General features: G+C 39.9%; 2 protein-coding genes across 2 annotated transcripts; both read left to right on the top strand.

The window, feature by feature from the left end:
* Positions 1–6345: 6345 nt before the first annotated feature.
* On the top strand, positions 6346–7002 carry LOC104882505 (uncharacterized). Its single transcript, XM_010666146.1, has one exon. It carries the CDS (start codon positions 6346–6348, stop codon positions 7000–7002), a length of 657 nt encoding a protein of 218 aa, XP_010664448.1.
* A 7054-nt stretch (positions 7003–14056) lies between these two features.
* On the top strand, positions 14057–15881 carry LOC100243705 (E3 ubiquitin-protein ligase Os04g0590900). The gene has a single exon (XM_002277860.5). It carries the CDS (start codon positions 14516–14518, stop codon positions 15641–15643), a length of 1128 nt encoding a protein of 375 aa, XP_002277896.1. The 5' UTR covers positions 14057–14515; the 3' UTR covers positions 15644–15881.
* Positions 15882–16640: the final 759 nt, after the last annotated feature.

The raw sequence follows: 16640 nt of genomic DNA on the forward strand, positions 1-16640 counted from the left end.
TATTTGTTTAACTTCTATTGCTAGGTTCTAATGAAATAAAAGTTCTATTTTTGGTCTGCATATAAGATGACATATCATAACTCATGTTCTACAAACATGTATGCACGTCTTAGAATACAAAGTAGCACAAAGGAGTCTAGAACTGGAATTACAAAGCTGCCTGTGGTCCTTGGCCAGAAATTCTGCTATTATAGTGGAGCTTTTGTAGTAAGCAAGAAAATTCACTGGAAGAGGGATGTGTTTTGATTAAAATGAGGACGAACAATCCGTGTACAAGAAAATGCAAGGAAGCATGGTTTTTTTTAGTCTTGTATGTGGATAACATGTTACTCATTGGGAATGATGTTGGCATGTTATCTACTTGTTAAGATTCGGTTATCTAGTCAGTTGCAAATGAAGGATCTAGGAGAGGCCAAGTATATTCTTGGTATTAAACTCTTATGAGATCGGAAGAATAAGAGAATTGAGTTGTCTCAAGTGACCTACATTGATAAACTATTGGTCAAGTGTGCAATGTAAGATCCCAAGAAAGGATTTTCTTTCAAGCATGAAGTTCCTCTTTCTTAGGATCAGTATCTAAAGACTACTAGAGCGAAAGATTGCATGAGGGCAATTGCCTATGCATCTGCATTAGAAAGTCTTATGTACACATGCTATGCTATGCCATAGATCAAAAATTTGTTATGCCATTGAAATAGTAGGTAGATATTAGTCTAATCTAGAACTAGATCATAAGGTAGTAGTAAAGCATTGATTTAAGTATCTTTGGAGAACAATGGATTATAAGTTTGTCTCCTAGGGAGATGAGTTGGTACTTATTGAGTTCACAATTTTAGACTTTTAGTTTGATAAAGACTCTTGTAGGTCCATGTTTGGATACATGTTTACACTTGGTTTTAGATTTATTAGTTGAAGTATCAAGCAATCTTGCATTGCTAACTCAACTATGAAGTCGAATATATGGTAGTTTCAAAAGTTGTAAAGGAAGTCATTTGACTTAGAATGTTCTTTATAGAACCGAGGATAGCTTCCATGGTCATATCACCCATGATGTTGTATTGTGCCAATAGTGGAGCAGTAGCACAATCAAAAGAACCAAGAAACCACTTGAAAGGAGAATACACTGAAAGAAAATATCATTTGATTTGTGAGATAGTATAGTGAGGGGATGTCATAGTTAAGAAGATTGCATCTATAGATAACTTAGCGGATCTTTTAACCAAGACCTTCTCAGCTAGAGTATTTGATACTCAGAGAGATTGCAAAAGAGTGACACGTATTGTAAGTTTGTTTTAGGGCTAGTGGGAGATTGCTAGAGTTAGCCTTATAAAGCAAGGTTATTTTGAAGTATTTATCATTATTAATAAAGTATGATTTTTCTTTACACACTATTATTTGGATGTTTGCTTATTTTAAACATTGTCATTATGAGCATTCTACCCAATCAAGTTGCATTGTGCATGGTTTAAGTGTATGAGTGGTTACATAAAAGATACAAACCATGACTTCCTTATAACTTGATAAGTAGTTCACAACTATTCATGAATTTGGGCTATTTAATAGAAGCTATAGTATATCACCTTCTTAATAGGAGGAATGACTTGTCTTGGTTATAAGAATTGGATTTTGAAGTGGATGCGTGATATCCCACATCAGATAAGGAAAAAAGTTTCTAGTTCTATATATGTATGGACTCCTCTTAACCACGTAGACATGTTTTAAAGTCATGAGGGCCTTTTGGGCTCAAAGCAGATAATATTTACATGATTGTGAGTGGGTTATTGCAAATGGTATCAAAGCTAGTCTGTGCACCCAATGTGGGAGTTTGTTTGACCTCGTAAGGGGTGTTTGTATGTTATGCTCTACAATCTCATGGGACACAATGAGGGTGATGTGCCTTGTTATATTTGCATGAAAGGGGGCATGGGTTGATTGTATAGACTCTTCGTAACCATGTAAACACATTTTAAAGCCATGAGGGTCATGTGGGCCTAGAGCATACAATATCTACACAGTTGGGAGTGGGTTGTTTTATATTAAACAAGACCTATGAAGATTCATGTTATGGAAGTAATCAAAGGTGTATATATGTATATTTCAAGCTATTATGCTGTATGTATTCTTAATATTTAAAAGATGATGCACTGATATTTGAATTAATAATTGTTTTTATATAAGTTAGATCCTAAAGTGATTATATATTATTATCAATTTAGACGGTTATTAATTCAATGGTTGGTTATAGACATATTCAATATAAAACACTATGATATCTCTATATTGAGATGATTGTAACCTCTTAATTAATCCAAAGATTAATGATCATAGTTAATCCATGGATATAGAAATATAAAATGATAATAGAAAAAATGGATTTGTAACATAAGGAGTTAAGATGTAATCTAATAGGTTAATAACAATTTCCAATTTCGATTATGGATATTAGTTCATGGGGAACATTATATAATGGTTAGAATACTAAGGTGTAGTTAATCTTCTCTAGTGGAATGAAGATTAATAAAACTTTTTAAATTCTATGGGACACTTTATTCTATGGGTCACAATGGTCCTCACTTGAATTACCTTTTTATGTTTGCAATATGTAACTATAGCATTTTGGAAGACTAAGGTGCATTATAGGGGTGACCATGGTTGTCTTTTTGCCCTAACCTGGGCTTTTTTATAATCACCCTAGTGCTTCAATGTAAAGTGAAAATGTGAATCTCAATAATGGACTACACCTAGACGGGGGGGTTGAATAGGTGTTGTAGAACAATTTAAAAAATCTCCCAACAAAGATTACCTAACCTTAGACTATCTCAATGTCAAGAAACTTTTCTTCCAACAATTTTTCAACAAAGCATAACATCCACAAGTAAGAATGTATGCATCAACACTCTCCCAACAATTTATCAATGCAAAACACATGCAAATGCTTCAACACTCCTCAAAAATAAATCAAAAGAACAATCATCTCCTCAACTCATAACAATTGACTCCATGATATCATTAAACAAAGTGAACAGAAGAATTATTAAAGACATTCAATGGATCATCACACTTAAATCACTTCATATTTCTTCCATTCAACAAGTATGCCCAAGTAATTAATGATATAAAAAGCAGAAAATAAATCAAAGTGTAGAGTGAGAGAAAGAGACAATGAACATCGGATTTTTAACATGGAAAACCTCCGAAGAGATCAAAAACCACGGCCCTATCGGGAGATGAAGTACTAATAAGGATAGAAAATGGCTTTTAACCAAAAACCAAGGGGTGGAAGAAGATGGTTTGCTGTGGAGCCCAAATCTTTTGAACTTTTGATTGATGAAGTAGGAGGTAAGTTGAGAGGGTGCATTTGGGAGAGATGTAAAGGGATAACATCTTGGATCAGATTTGGGGATGCAAGCCTTAGTAGTTTGTTGGCTGGAGTTGAGTCTTGCTGTAGAGGTAGAGATGATAGAAGTTGGTCTCTCGTTTGGGACGAGGAGGGAAGGAAGTATAGGATGGAGCGTCGTTCAAATGAGGCGGGAAGATTTCTCCTTTGCTCTGTTTGCGATTTAGAGGCAAAAAGATTTTGCTTAATTTTTCCAGAGGAGAAGGGGTTATCTGGAGGGTGGAATATTTTGGCAGAGAAGCTGAGAGAGGTTGGCGTAGCTCCCTTTGGAGGATTAAAGGACCCTCTTTCCTTTGAGGTGCTAAAGAAGGAAAAGGACCTAGAACCAAGGACCTTTGTGGATGTAGCAAAATCGAAAATGGGTAGATTAGGGGATAAGGTTTGGTTGGAGGTGGGAAGGAGGGTGACGCCTGGAAGACTAGAGCAGTTGGGTCGCTATTTAGTGGGTAGATGGGAAAAGGTGGAGACCCATCCCCCTGAGTTGGATTATCTGAAAAATTGGGCTGGTCATGCCTAGCTCCTCAAAGGAAAGTTGGACATAGCTGTACTAGGAAGTGGGCTATTGCTCTTTGAGTTTGAATTGTTAAGTGAGGCCGAGCGCGTTCTTGCAAGAGGGAAGAGAAGGGTTTTAGGTAGTGTTTTATTTTTGGAAAAATGGCACTCGGAGGTAGGGTGTTTTTGCAATGGAGCCTTTTCTAACGAGGCTTGGGTGAGAGTGGTGGGTCTTCCTCTTCACTTATGGAACCGCGAGGTGTTTAAGTTGATAGGAGATGGGTGTGGTGGGTTCATTGTAGTGGATGATAAGATGGATTCAATGATAGAATTGCAATGGGCTAGATTGTTGGTGAAGATGGTTGGTAGGGACTTACCTACCTCCGTCCAGATTGTGGCTGGGTCGGGGTGCTTCTCATTCTAGCTGTGGTGGGAAACCCCGCCTTGGTTTTCTTAGGTGGTGTAGGCGGGAAGTCTTCTCGGGAAGGGGGCTATAGTGGACGAAGTGGAAACATGGAGTGGTTCACGTGCTGTGTGCAGAGGAAGTGTGTTGGAAAAGGATGTTCAGCCAAAGGAGCAGGTTGGAGTACAAGTTGAGCCGCCCTGTGGAAGCTTTTCAAAAGGGGCTACAGGCTTTTCCTCTGAGTCCGCTGAAAAGGGGCCTGGTGTGGAGGCGATTGATGGAGAAGATAGCCTAGGGAATAGAAGTCAAGACGCAGGGAAAGTAGTAAGAGAGGGAGGCCTTGGCTTTGGGCTTGAAGCTTTTGAATATGGGCATTAGCGTTGGGAGGCCCAGTTCAGTAGCGGGCTTGGGGAGGTTAGTCACAAGACTGCCTTTGAGAAAGCCCAGAAGCATGGGCCGATTAGTGAGCCAAGGCCCATCACGTTAAAAGGGTGGGTGTTGGGTTGCGAGGAGAGGCCTTTCTACATTAAGGGCTCGTTTGTGGGTTGTGAGGGTATGGCCGGAATGGGTTTCGAGCCTGGGCTTGGGGGGATAAAAGGAGTTAGGGCTCATTCCCATGCCGAGGTCAGGGAGATGGAAGTTAGGGCTACGAAGGAAGCTTCGCGTGTTCAAGTTAGGGAGGATGTGGGGGTCGCTTGCTTTCTCAGAGGGGATTGGAGGGATTCAGAGGCTTTCTCAGTGAAAGCTAGAGCGCTAATGACTGACGAAGCATTGACAGCCGAGGCATCCAGGTACGAGTTCTTTCTCGCTGTCTTTGGGGGGGGGGGGGGGGGGGTCAAGTCTTCTTCTCTTCTTCTCCTTCTTCTGGGTGTGATCGGGCTCTGGTGGTGGGGGGTGTTTCTAGAACGGAAGACACTGTTGAAGGAGTTGGATTTTAGGCTCCGCTGCGCGTTGTGCTGACTGATGGCAGTCTGTGGGTGACGGGTATAGAGGGGGAAAAGTATATGGGTAATAGGCTGTAGGTGAATGAGGATTTGCAGGAAAGGGAGGACCCGGGTAGCAGTTGGGATGAAAGTAGCTTGGCAAAGTTCAGTAAGTCTTTGGGGTTCACGACAGAAGGTGTTGAAGGGGAAATTCTTAAATTGCTTCTAAGATTGAAAACCAGAAGAGATCAAGGCAAGAAGAAGGGAATTCCAAGAATGTCTAGGTTTGATCGGGAAGTAAAAAAATTGGAATGTTCGATTAATTATGATGGAGAGAGTAGAAAGAAAGGTTCAGATAGAAGAAGTGGGGATAGAGCTTTGTGTTTTAAATGAAGATTAAGATTATCTTGGAATGTCCAGGGGGTAAATGATAGAAATAAGAGGAAATTAATTAAGGCCTTAATTAGTTCCCAAAAAGTGGACTTGGTCTGCTTGCAGGAGACTAAAATGACAGAGATGTCTTTAGGGGTGATGCGAAGCCTAGGAGTGGGGAGATTTTTAGAATGGGGAGCTCTGAATGCTAGGGGTGCAGTTGGAGGGGTGGTAGTTTTCTGGGATAACAGAGTGTTGGAGCTGGTAGGGATGGAGGTGGGTCTCTTCTCCATTTCCTGTCGGTTCAAGAATTGCGAAGATGGTTTCAGATGGATTTTCTCAGGAGTGTATGGCCCTACTATGAAAAAATATAGAGAACTGTTTTGGGAAGAGTTAGGGGCCATCCGTGGGCTTCGGAATGACTCATGGTGTATCGGCGGAGATTTCAATATGATCAGATTTTCGAATGAGAGTAGAAGAGGAGGGAGGGTGTCTCCTTCAATGAGAAGATTTTCGGAAGTGATTGATGACCTAGACTTGAGGGATCTCCCTTTACAAGGGGGTCCATTCACCTAGAGCGGAGGGTTGAACAGTCAAGCTATGTCCAGACTAGATCGCTTCTTGGTGTCGGAGGACTGGGAGGGCCACTTTAATGGGGTAGTGCAGTATACTTTTCCTAGGCGAGTGTCCGATCACTTTCCTATCCTATTGGATGGGGGAGGGGTTAGAAGGGGTCTGTCCCCTTCCGGTTTGAAAACATGTGGCTAAAGGAGAAGGGTTTTAGGGATCTGCTGAAGGGGTGGTGGCAAAGTCTAAGATTCAATGGATCCTTTAGTTTCATTCTTGTAGAGAAATTGAAGGCTTTGAAGGCTATCTTAAAGTCTTGGAACAAGGATGTTTTTGGAAAGGTGGGAGTGAATAAGAAATTGGCCTTGGACAAAGTGGCTTTTTGGGATGCTCAGGAGAAGTTGCGTCCATTATCAATGGAGGAACTAGAAGCTAGAAAGGAAGCAAAGAGGGATTTCGAGAAATGGGCTCTAATGGAGGAGGTTTCTTGGAGACAAAAATCAAGAGAAGTGTGGTTGAGGGAGGGTGACAGAAACACAGGCTTCTTTCATAAGATGGCCAATTCCCATAGAAGGAGAAACTGTTTGTCTAAGATTAAAATAAATGGAACTTGGTTAACTGAGGAGCAGGAAATTAAGGGGGGTGTGGTTGGAGCTTTTAAGGACCTTCTGACTGATCTGGGTGATTGGCACCCATCTATGGAAGGTTTGGACTTTAATAGGATTGATGTTGAGGAAGCAGCTAGACTGGAGGAGGTATTTTCAGAGGAAGAGGTTTTCTCTGCACTCTCAGATCTGAATGGGGACAAGGCTCTTGGTCCAGATGGTTTCCCCCTTAGTTTTTGGTAGTTTTGTTGGGATTTTGTCAAAGAAGAGGTTATGGGTTTTTTGAAAGAATTCCACGAGCATGGCAGATTTGTAAGGAGCCTGAATTCAATCTTCTTGGTCCTAATCCCAAAAAAAGCAGGCGCCGAGGACCTTAGAGACTTCAGACCGATCAGTTTGGTGGGAGGATTGTATAAATTGTTGGTAAAAGTGTTAACTAACAGACTTAAGAAGGTAGTGGGAAAGATGGTGTCTTCAGCTCAAAATGCCTTTGTTGAAGGAAGATAGATTCTCGATGCTGCCCTTATTGCCAATGAGGCAATAGATTCCTTGTTGAAACGAAATGAGAGTGGGGTGTTATGCAAGCTGGATTTAGAGAAGGCATACGATCATTTAAATTGGAATTTTTTACTATTTGTAATGCAAAGTATGGGTTTTGGGGAGAAGTGGACCGGGTGGATTTCCTGGTGCATCTTCACAGCATCGTTTTCTGTCTTGGTCAATGGCACTCCGGCAGGTTTCTTCAACAGTTCAAGGGGGCTGCGTCAGGGGAACCCCCTTTCTCCCTATCTTTTTGTGATCGAGATGGAGGCTCTTAGTAGGCTCATCCTTAGAGCAGTGAGGGGGGGGGGTTCCTTCAGGGTATAGAGTAAATGGAAGAAGTGGAGATGGGGCTTTGGTCTCTCATTTGCTGTTCGCCAACAATACCTTAGTGTTTTGTGAAGCTTCCGAAGATCAGATGGTTTACTTAAGCTAGTTGTTGATGTGGTTTGAAGCCATATCAGGTTTGAGAATCAATTTGGACAAAAGTGAAATTTTACCGGTTGGAAGAGTGGAGAATCTGGAGGCTTTGGCTCTCAAGGTTGGATGTAAAGTGGGAAGGCTGCCATCTTCTTACTTGGGGATCCCTTTGGGGGTGAATCATAAGTCCGTGGCCGTTTGGGATGGGGTGGAAGAGAGATTTCGGAAAAGGGTTGCCATGTGGAAAAGGCAATTTATATCCAAAGGAGGGAGAATCACTCTAATTCGTAGTACATTGTCAAGTATGCCCATATACTTGATGTCTTTACTTCGAATGCCAAGAGTGGTTAGTTTAAGGTTGGAAAAAATTCAAAGGGATTTTTTATGGGGAGGAGGAGCTTTGGAGAGGAAGCCTCATCTAGTTAATTGGGATATCGTTTGTTTGGACAAAAGGAAGGGTGGCTTGGGAGTTAGACGTCTGTCTACTCTCAATAGGGCCCTTTTATGTAAGTGGAACTGGCGCTTTGCGAATGAAAGGGAGAATCTTTGGAGGCATGTCATTAGTAGGAAGTTCGGGGAGGAAGAAGGGGGTTGGTATACTAGAGAAGTTAGGGAGGGTTTTGGAGTAGGCTTTTGGATGGAAATAAGGAAGGAAGGTGCTCTTTTGCAAAACAAAGTTGTTTTTTCTGTGGAGAATGGTAGAAGTGTGAAATTTTGGAAAGATAATTGGTGTGAGAACTTCGCCCTTTGTAATTCTTTTCCCTCCTTGTATGCTTTTGCTTCCTTTAAAGAGGCTTGGGTAGTGGAGTTATGGGATCCTTCAGGAGAGGAAAGGGTCTGGAGCCCTAGTTTCTCTAGGCCCTTCAACGATTGGGAGGTGGAGGAGGTGGAGAGATTACTTTTGACAATCCGGGGAAGGAGACTTAATCCTCTTTTGGAAGATAGAATGCTGTGGAAAGAGACTACGAATGGAATTTTCTCAGTTAAATCTCTTTATAATGTTCTAGCTTCAAGAAGAGTTGATCAATTCCCTAATAGTATGATCTGGAGTCCTTGTGTGCCTACTAAAGTGAGCTTTTTCGCTTGAGAGGCATCTTGGGGTGCTTACTCTGGATCAGCTTAAAAAGAGGGGCCAGATTCTTGCTAATAGATGCTTCCTTTGCTGTGAGGAAGAAGAGTCAATTGATCATATTCTTATTCATTGCACCAGGGCAAGAGTTATATGGGAGTTATTGTTTGCTCTTTTTGGAGTTACTTGGGTCCTTCCTTTTTCGGTTAGAGATACCCTTATTGGATGGTGTGGCTTTAACTTGGGCAAGAAGCGTAGAAAAGTGTGGAAGGCAGCCCCTTTGTGTCCTTTTTGGGCGGTTTGGAAGGAAAGAAATAGGATTGCTTTTGATTTGAAATTGTTTCAAGTTCCCTTCAACTGATGGTTTATTTTGTTAAACATGTTCTAATGTATATTTGATGAGTGGACATTATGATAAAGGCATTGATTATCCTAAAAAATGTAATATGTACAATATAAATTTAATATTTCACCTAATAAGATCAAATATGATTTAACCCAAGTTTGGGTTAAAACTCCTTGAACCTGAGACAGGCTTGGGTTGGGTTGTGGGCAACCTCTTCAACCCTGAGGCCTGTATTGGTTTTAACTTGATACAACTTTACTGAGTTTCTGTCTAGAAATTATAGAACTAGGATGAATAACATGGATGGTAACTTGTCTTGAGAATGTTATTTTTTGTAGCATAAATTCTGAAAGCCATCATGTGTCCATGATTGTATCCTTGAGGAAATACTTGGGGTAATCTCTACAGTATCAAAAGTTTTTGAAAAGCCACTTAACCTGGTCTCCAAACCTAGGTTATACTGCCTTATATACTTGTATTTTGATCATCGGTCCAATTACCAGCATCTGAAATGAGCTGAAAAGGTATTCATTATTATTATTTTTTTTTCCTTTTACCTTTCTCTCTCTCTCTCTCTCTCTCTCTTTTTTAATCTGGTTGTTACTGTAATGCCCTCATTGTTAAGATGCTATCAAACTTCATGCTAGAGTGGAGGAGCTCGATAATAAAAGTCCTAAAAGCTCATGAGTACATTGTTTAACATGGTCAGACCACAACAAGTATCAGCTCTCTCATCTTTTGTCCCATTGTTTACCATATCTTTTCTCAACTATTTGACAAAGGTGATGTACATCATGTGGTTCAATTCATTCATTAGGTACTATTTCGCCACTGATGATGGAAAGCATATTAAATCTACTCTGGTTTTTCTCTGTGATGAAAATTGCCATTCAACAGTATTGTCTTTGCTTTTTCTGCTCAATGTCTTTCCTTATGTGTTATTATTGACAAACACTTTGGTGGTTGCTGAAGGTTACTTCTCAACTGCAACATTAATGATGCAGTTGGAAAGATATTGGTTTTTATTCATTTTCCGGATTCTAAGATGTGAACAAGATTTTTTTTTTTTTTGTCACCAAAAGATTCCCTTTCAATTGGACAAGCCTGTCTATCACCAGAATAGTCCATTTCCCTTAATTAGATCAGTGATTGGGAACCAACCTTTTCATAGCTGTATTTGATCTCATCCCAATTATACAAATTGATGGATGGATGGTGGAGATTAATCATTCATTTTGTGGAATGTGGATGTCCATATAGAGTGAAATTTCCTCAATTGTTTTCTTGTTCTTATTCTTTCTTTTTTTCTTGGGTAGAATCATTTAATTGGATTTTGCACTGCACTAGTTTCCCTAGCATTTCTACTTCTTTTAAGATCAATCTTTGGGCAAATGATTATTGTTTTTGGGAATGACTGAATCTTTCTTTCACATCCAATTGATTTAAGGGGTGGATTGTGCACCAAGAAACCCTGTAAACCCAAATACACAAAAAGGACACATGTTGATGGGGACGTCCAGACATCTCTTAGTCCAATGGGTGAGTGTCCCTCCTCTGTATTTGTTTCTTTAGTAGATGATAATTTTTCTGTTGTACAAAATCGAGTAAAAACTACTAGGGGTTTTAGAAGTAATCATCTATAGTGGTCACTAATAGAGATGGTACTAGAAAGGGGTGGCAAAGTTGGGGTGCAGAAGCTGGAGGAATAAACTTCCAAAATAGGACAACCCAGAATAGGAGGAGCTGAGTTGGATTAGTGTGATATCATATAAATATGTTTGTCAATAATGAGACTTGCTCATCTTACTTTTCTGATTTGGCCGTAGTAGGAAGGGAATGTTTTCCATCCTATCCTATTATGAGCTGTAAAATGAAGAAAACCTTCTACTTTGTAAGTTAACTCAACAGTATCCTCATTGGACTCTGTTACTTGTCTGCTCAGTAAAATGGGTGGAAGCTTTCCACTTTTATATATCTCCTTTTTGTGTCGTAAACAGTGAAAGAATCAAGAAGTGCAAGTTTCAAATCCCTCGTAATGGCTCATTATTTAATAAACTTCTGCTTTCTCCTTGAATAGAAAAGTGGCACCGGCACACTCTTGGGCCAATTCTCTTTTCTCTGTCTTTCTTTTTGTCCCTCTCTCAGGTGCAGATATTTGAAACTGTAACAACTCCAGCTGGTATTTAAAAATAATATGGTATTCAGAAAGCTAAATAACATGATAGTTTAATTGATAGGTTGGCATATTTCCTTTTAATATCTCTCAATGTTGGGATTTTGGTATCTCTTTGTTGTCAGGTATACTTGAGTTTGATGCTTTTCAAGTGTGGCTTAGTGACGGTGTTCTGTGAAAATGAACTAGAAGTCCCTGAGTTAGAACCTCCCCTGTTTTTGAGGGGTCTAAAGCAAAGGGGTGAGCTCATGTCATACCCGACTTTACTTGCTTTTACTTTAAGCAAATTCTCCTTTCTATGTCAAGTTTAGATATTAGGGTTATGGAAAATGGATTACCCAAGTTCCTCCTCATCTTAATTTGGCAGATATTTTGCAGTCATCATGGGGTTGTCTTTATTTGCATATAAGATATGATATGTAATTTTGTAGCATATAATCATGTATTGAAATACAGAAACTACAAGGATGAATAATTATTGAGTCCCACTTCATCATGCACAATGATGATAATCATGATTTTAATCATGGTGATGATCATATGTATCATGATAATGATGAAATTTTCCCTACTGTTGGAATCTTTTGGCAATCTTGTTCTGGCCGTGTATACCTACCATTTAAACTCTTGACACACCCATATAATGGGATTATGGGGGACCCTTTTCAATATTCTATTAGTGAAAAGCTGGTGAAAAATGTAGTGGATCAAATAATTTCTCATATGGGATGAGGGAAAATGTGATGGAAACTGCTATAGATTATCTTTTAAAGCAGATATATTTTGTTGAAAACATATGTATAAAGAATCTCCTGGAAAGCCCATTGTGAGTTATATGCTTTAGAGATTTGAAAAATATGTTGGTGTTTTAAGTTTTGCCATTGTAGTCTGAAGGTTAAACCCTCTTCTTCTTCTTGTTTTTTTTTCTTTCTTTTTTTTGCCTTTTTTTTTCTTTTTCATCATTGTCGGCTTCTCAACTGTCATGTGTGGGTGCATGCGAGGCTACCCTGTACCAAAGATTCTGATCAACTAAAGATAAAAGCTAAAACCTAACAAGCTACCAAGCAACTTTTATATAATGTATATCTGCCATAACACATTTCTATGCTTTTCCCTCTTTTTGACACCCTTGTCTATGTGCTGTCTTTTCCATATTTACCTTAGGTCGGATTGATATTTCTCAATTTAATTATACTTACAACAGCTCCAACTTACCACAAATCTGACCCAAAACCACCCTGCTTTCCATCTCTAATCTCACCCAGTTAGCAGATATCTTGTCTAGGGTAGGGGAGTTGGATACTATGGGTGTTTGAGCAATTCTTTTGGAATCATAGGTTCTGAAAGAGGACTAGTCATCTTCATGTTATTAGACAAAGCACATGAAAAGGGGCAAAAGAAAATGGCTCACATCCCACTGCTCTAGTGACCAAACCGTCCCATATGCATTTCCAAATTACTGAACTGTCTTACAGATTTTCACAATTAGCAGGGGAGATCGCTTCTGATTCCAGTCTGTACAGGGGCATCATGGGAAGATCATACAAGGGCATTATGGGAATTCAAACACAAAACTGCAAGGTTGGTGTGGGAAATTAAGAATTTATCATTATATCAAACTATATTTTATGATTGGCGTGGCTTTGGCGATGGGGAGACCAACGAGAAAGTGAAAATGAAAAGCAAAGAAAAGCAAAGCCATAAGTTTCAAGGTGGGTGTTGAGAAAAAGAGAGAAAGATTTCTTGCTTGTAACACTTATGATTCAAGAAAGCTACATCATTGACCCAAGTCGCCCCAATTCAGTGTCTTATCATTTGGTTTTTTTTACCTCAATTCAAGTCTGTCAAAAGTGCTTTGATGATGCCATGGACTCAGGCTGGAGAAATAGTTGGGTGTCATTAGTTGAAAAAGAGCCTATATCTTCTGGCTCTCCTTGAATCCTGGCACCATGATTGTATACTTCTCATTCCAGAGGTGCATAGAGCTGAGTGTAATCAACCTTGAGTCCTCTCGGCATTAGGTAAACGTCTAGTTCTGCAATGTCTAAAGAGGGTGTGGAAATGATGTTGAATCATGGGAGCATAGATGCCCCTCAAGTGGCATCTACATGACATTTACCGTAGGCCCACTGACAGTACTTTTGATGCACTTGGGGAGTAAAAACAGTTGAGCATTACATTTCCATGAATAATTAATTGTCTGAGTGTTCCCACATATATTCTTCCCTTTTCATTTGTCATTTTGTTTGTTAAACATATCATTTGTTCTCTCTTTATCTTCTATATGTGCCATACAAATATTCCTCCTCTTGTTACATGCACTCAATTGAATTTTGTAAAAGGTTGTAGGATCAAGGCTATATGAAGAGGCTAGAAAAGAGGGGCGAACATAAAAAAAACCTAGCAAAAATGCCTTTGAAGATTGGTACACCTAGGTTGGATTTAGTGAACTTATATTTGGAGGGTTAGATAAGTCAACTTAACCACCCTATTTAAAAAGAGACAGTATCCCATGCAGTATACTTACTTCACCTGCAACTGGCTTCAACAATAATAAAAGCATTTATTACTTTGATGAATTCCCAACCAACCTGTCCACCTTAGTCAACAAACCATTATCTCCTAGAAAGAAAGCTAAAGAAAAGAAAAAGATAAACCAAGAAAAGAAAAGAAAGGAAAGAATGTCGATCAACACCCTATCCTTCTTGTCTTTGCTTGGCTTTCCATCTAAGCCCCCTCTGCCTCCTTTTCCGCCCCAACTTGTCCCTTCAAGAAACCTCTCTCTCCATCACCACAACCCTCTCCTGCCCTTGCTCTTCTTGCCTTCCAAGTTCTCATTTCATCCAATATCCATCTACTTATACATAATTCTGGTTCTTAGATGCTTCTAATTATCGTTAAGAGAAAAACCTCCATGCCATCCAATCCAAATACAGTTCTCAGGTGAAGTTTTTGTTCAGACCCTTTTGTTGTCACAGTTGTATAGCATCATCTTTGCACAACTCTTATATATACATTTTTTTTCTCTTTTGGAGCTTCTGGTTTAGTTATTTGAAACTCTAATGCAGATGATCTTGATTGTTTGTTCCACCTTGCCAAGTTTTCATTTCTGTTCACTGACAATCTTCTTTCTTGGTGGGAAGAAAGAAAGAAATATCATGTTATAAAGTTTTAAGTAGGATTAGTCCCATAGTCTCTTAAATTTGCCATGGGGTCTCTTGGCAGCCCAAAAATTTGGGTGCCATATATTAGCACCAAGGACTGTTCTCAGGGTTTCTGTAGCTTATACTGCCCACAGTGGTGCTACATCCCCGCCCCTCCTCCACCTTATTTTGAATTTCCTGACGAAAATTCAGGTCCAAATTTCTCCCCTCTTGTTATCGCGATCATCGGCATTTTGGCAAGTGCTTTTCTTCTTGTTAGTTACTATACCATAATTTCTAAATATTGTGGGAACATGGAGAGGGAGAGAAGAGAAAATCAGGACATAAACGAGGAATTGGAGGACAATCACAATCCGGCACTCCATGAGCCATGGCATGTTGCTACCACTGGCTTGGACGAGGCTCTGATCAAGTCCATCACTCTCTGTAAGTACAAGAAGGGAGATGGGTTGGTTGAAGGGACAGATTGCTCGGTTTGTCTCAGTGAGTTTGAAGAAGAAGAGAGCTTAAGGCTCTTGCCCAAGTGCAGTCATGCTTTCCATGTCCAGTGCATTGATACATGGCTTAAATCTCACTCCAATTGCCCTCTGTGTCGAGCTAATATTGTTCCTACTACTGTTTCACCGACTCAACTCCCTCCACCAGTGATGGAAAGTCCACTAAATAATGAACCTTCGCAGCAAAGCCAACTTGAGCATGAAAATGTAGCTGTAGGAGAAGATTTGGAAAGGGTTGCGGAAGAAGAGGAAATAATGCGCAATGAGGTAATCCCAAAGACCCCATCACGGGTTTTTAGCGATTTGGGGAATTCAGAGGAGAGAGATACCATAATTGAGATTAGAGATGAAGGAGAGCAACAGATACGGAGATCAATTTCCTTGGATTATTCATGTCAGACCCGTCTTTCAGTAGCCGACATTTTGCTCATGAACGAAGATGAAGATCCTCAGATGGGTGATTGCGATTGCCAGTTTCCAGGTCATGTTGGATCATCAAAAGTAGCAGTAGGAGAAATCAGCAAGTACAGCCATAGAAACAGGGTGTTGCACTGTGTGATGAGTCCTGTCTCAATGAAGAGATCATTCTCAAGCGGGAGATTGTTGTTCACTAGGCATGCCAGAGGACGGGATGGGATAATTCCCACATTCGAGAGAAGATTAGATTACTCATGAACCAAAAAAACAAGAGGGAGGGGTCTTGGTGTGAAGACTTGTACTGTTTTACTACTAATCTTATTTAGATGTTAGTGTGAGAATTCTCTTCCACAAAATGATGAAGAAAATTTCTCCCTGTTTTCCATGACTCGTGTTTTGCTTCCATCTTGGTTTCTCTGCCTACATTGTTTGTGGTTCAGTAAAGATCATATGCTTTGGCTTCAATTTCTTATATAAGAAGTTCCCAATTCTTAAATCTCTTTTTTCCATTCTAGTTTGTTTTCCTTTTCCTCTTCTTGTTTCTCTGAGTTTTCTCTGATTTGAGTGACTGTGCTTGCAATTATACTAGCACCTCTGTTTTGGTGCCTGTGCTTTCCCTATGCAGTACTCCTAGTGCCCCTGCCACCACCATATGGTGACATGTTGACAGAGACAAAGGAAAGAGTGGGATAGAAATTCTCTTGCTTTCAGCATGGTGACCCTGCAAATGGGCTAAATAAGTAATAATAGCTCCAGTGGTCATAATTGCGTCGAGCCCAGGCAGCGTGGGTACAATTTCTTTCCACTGTAATGGATCTATCCACAATGTCCTGTGCCCATTCAAGGACACATCTGTCTGGCTTCTAAAAGCAAGAGAGAAAGACATGGTTAATGAAAAATACCACAAAGATCTTCTTGTTGGCATTTCAGCCAGAAGTATCAATACGAATAATTATGTCGACTACAATTTTGATATTTGAATGCACCTCTGTGAAATAGAGCCATTTGAGGGTCCAATAATTGGGTGATGGCTCCATAACCTGTCCTGGTTGGAAGTTGCAGCAGGGTTCTTCCAGCCTCATGGTATTATGATGAATATGAATACTCCAAAAAGAGATCAATCGATGTGTAAAAGCATTGATATTCTCAAATGGGATTTGAAAATGAAATTGCCTTGGTCCGGATTCATTGCATGGACAATATTCAAATGGGTGTGTTCAGAATTTAGCACAAAATTTTGGCCCCTGACCAGTCC

This window comes from Vitis vinifera, chromosome 2 (assembly GCF_030704535.1).
Source record: "Vitis vinifera cultivar Pinot Noir 40024 chromosome 2, ASM3070453v1".
Lineage (NCBI taxonomy): Eukaryota > Viridiplantae > Streptophyta > Magnoliopsida > Vitales > Vitaceae > Vitis > Vitis vinifera.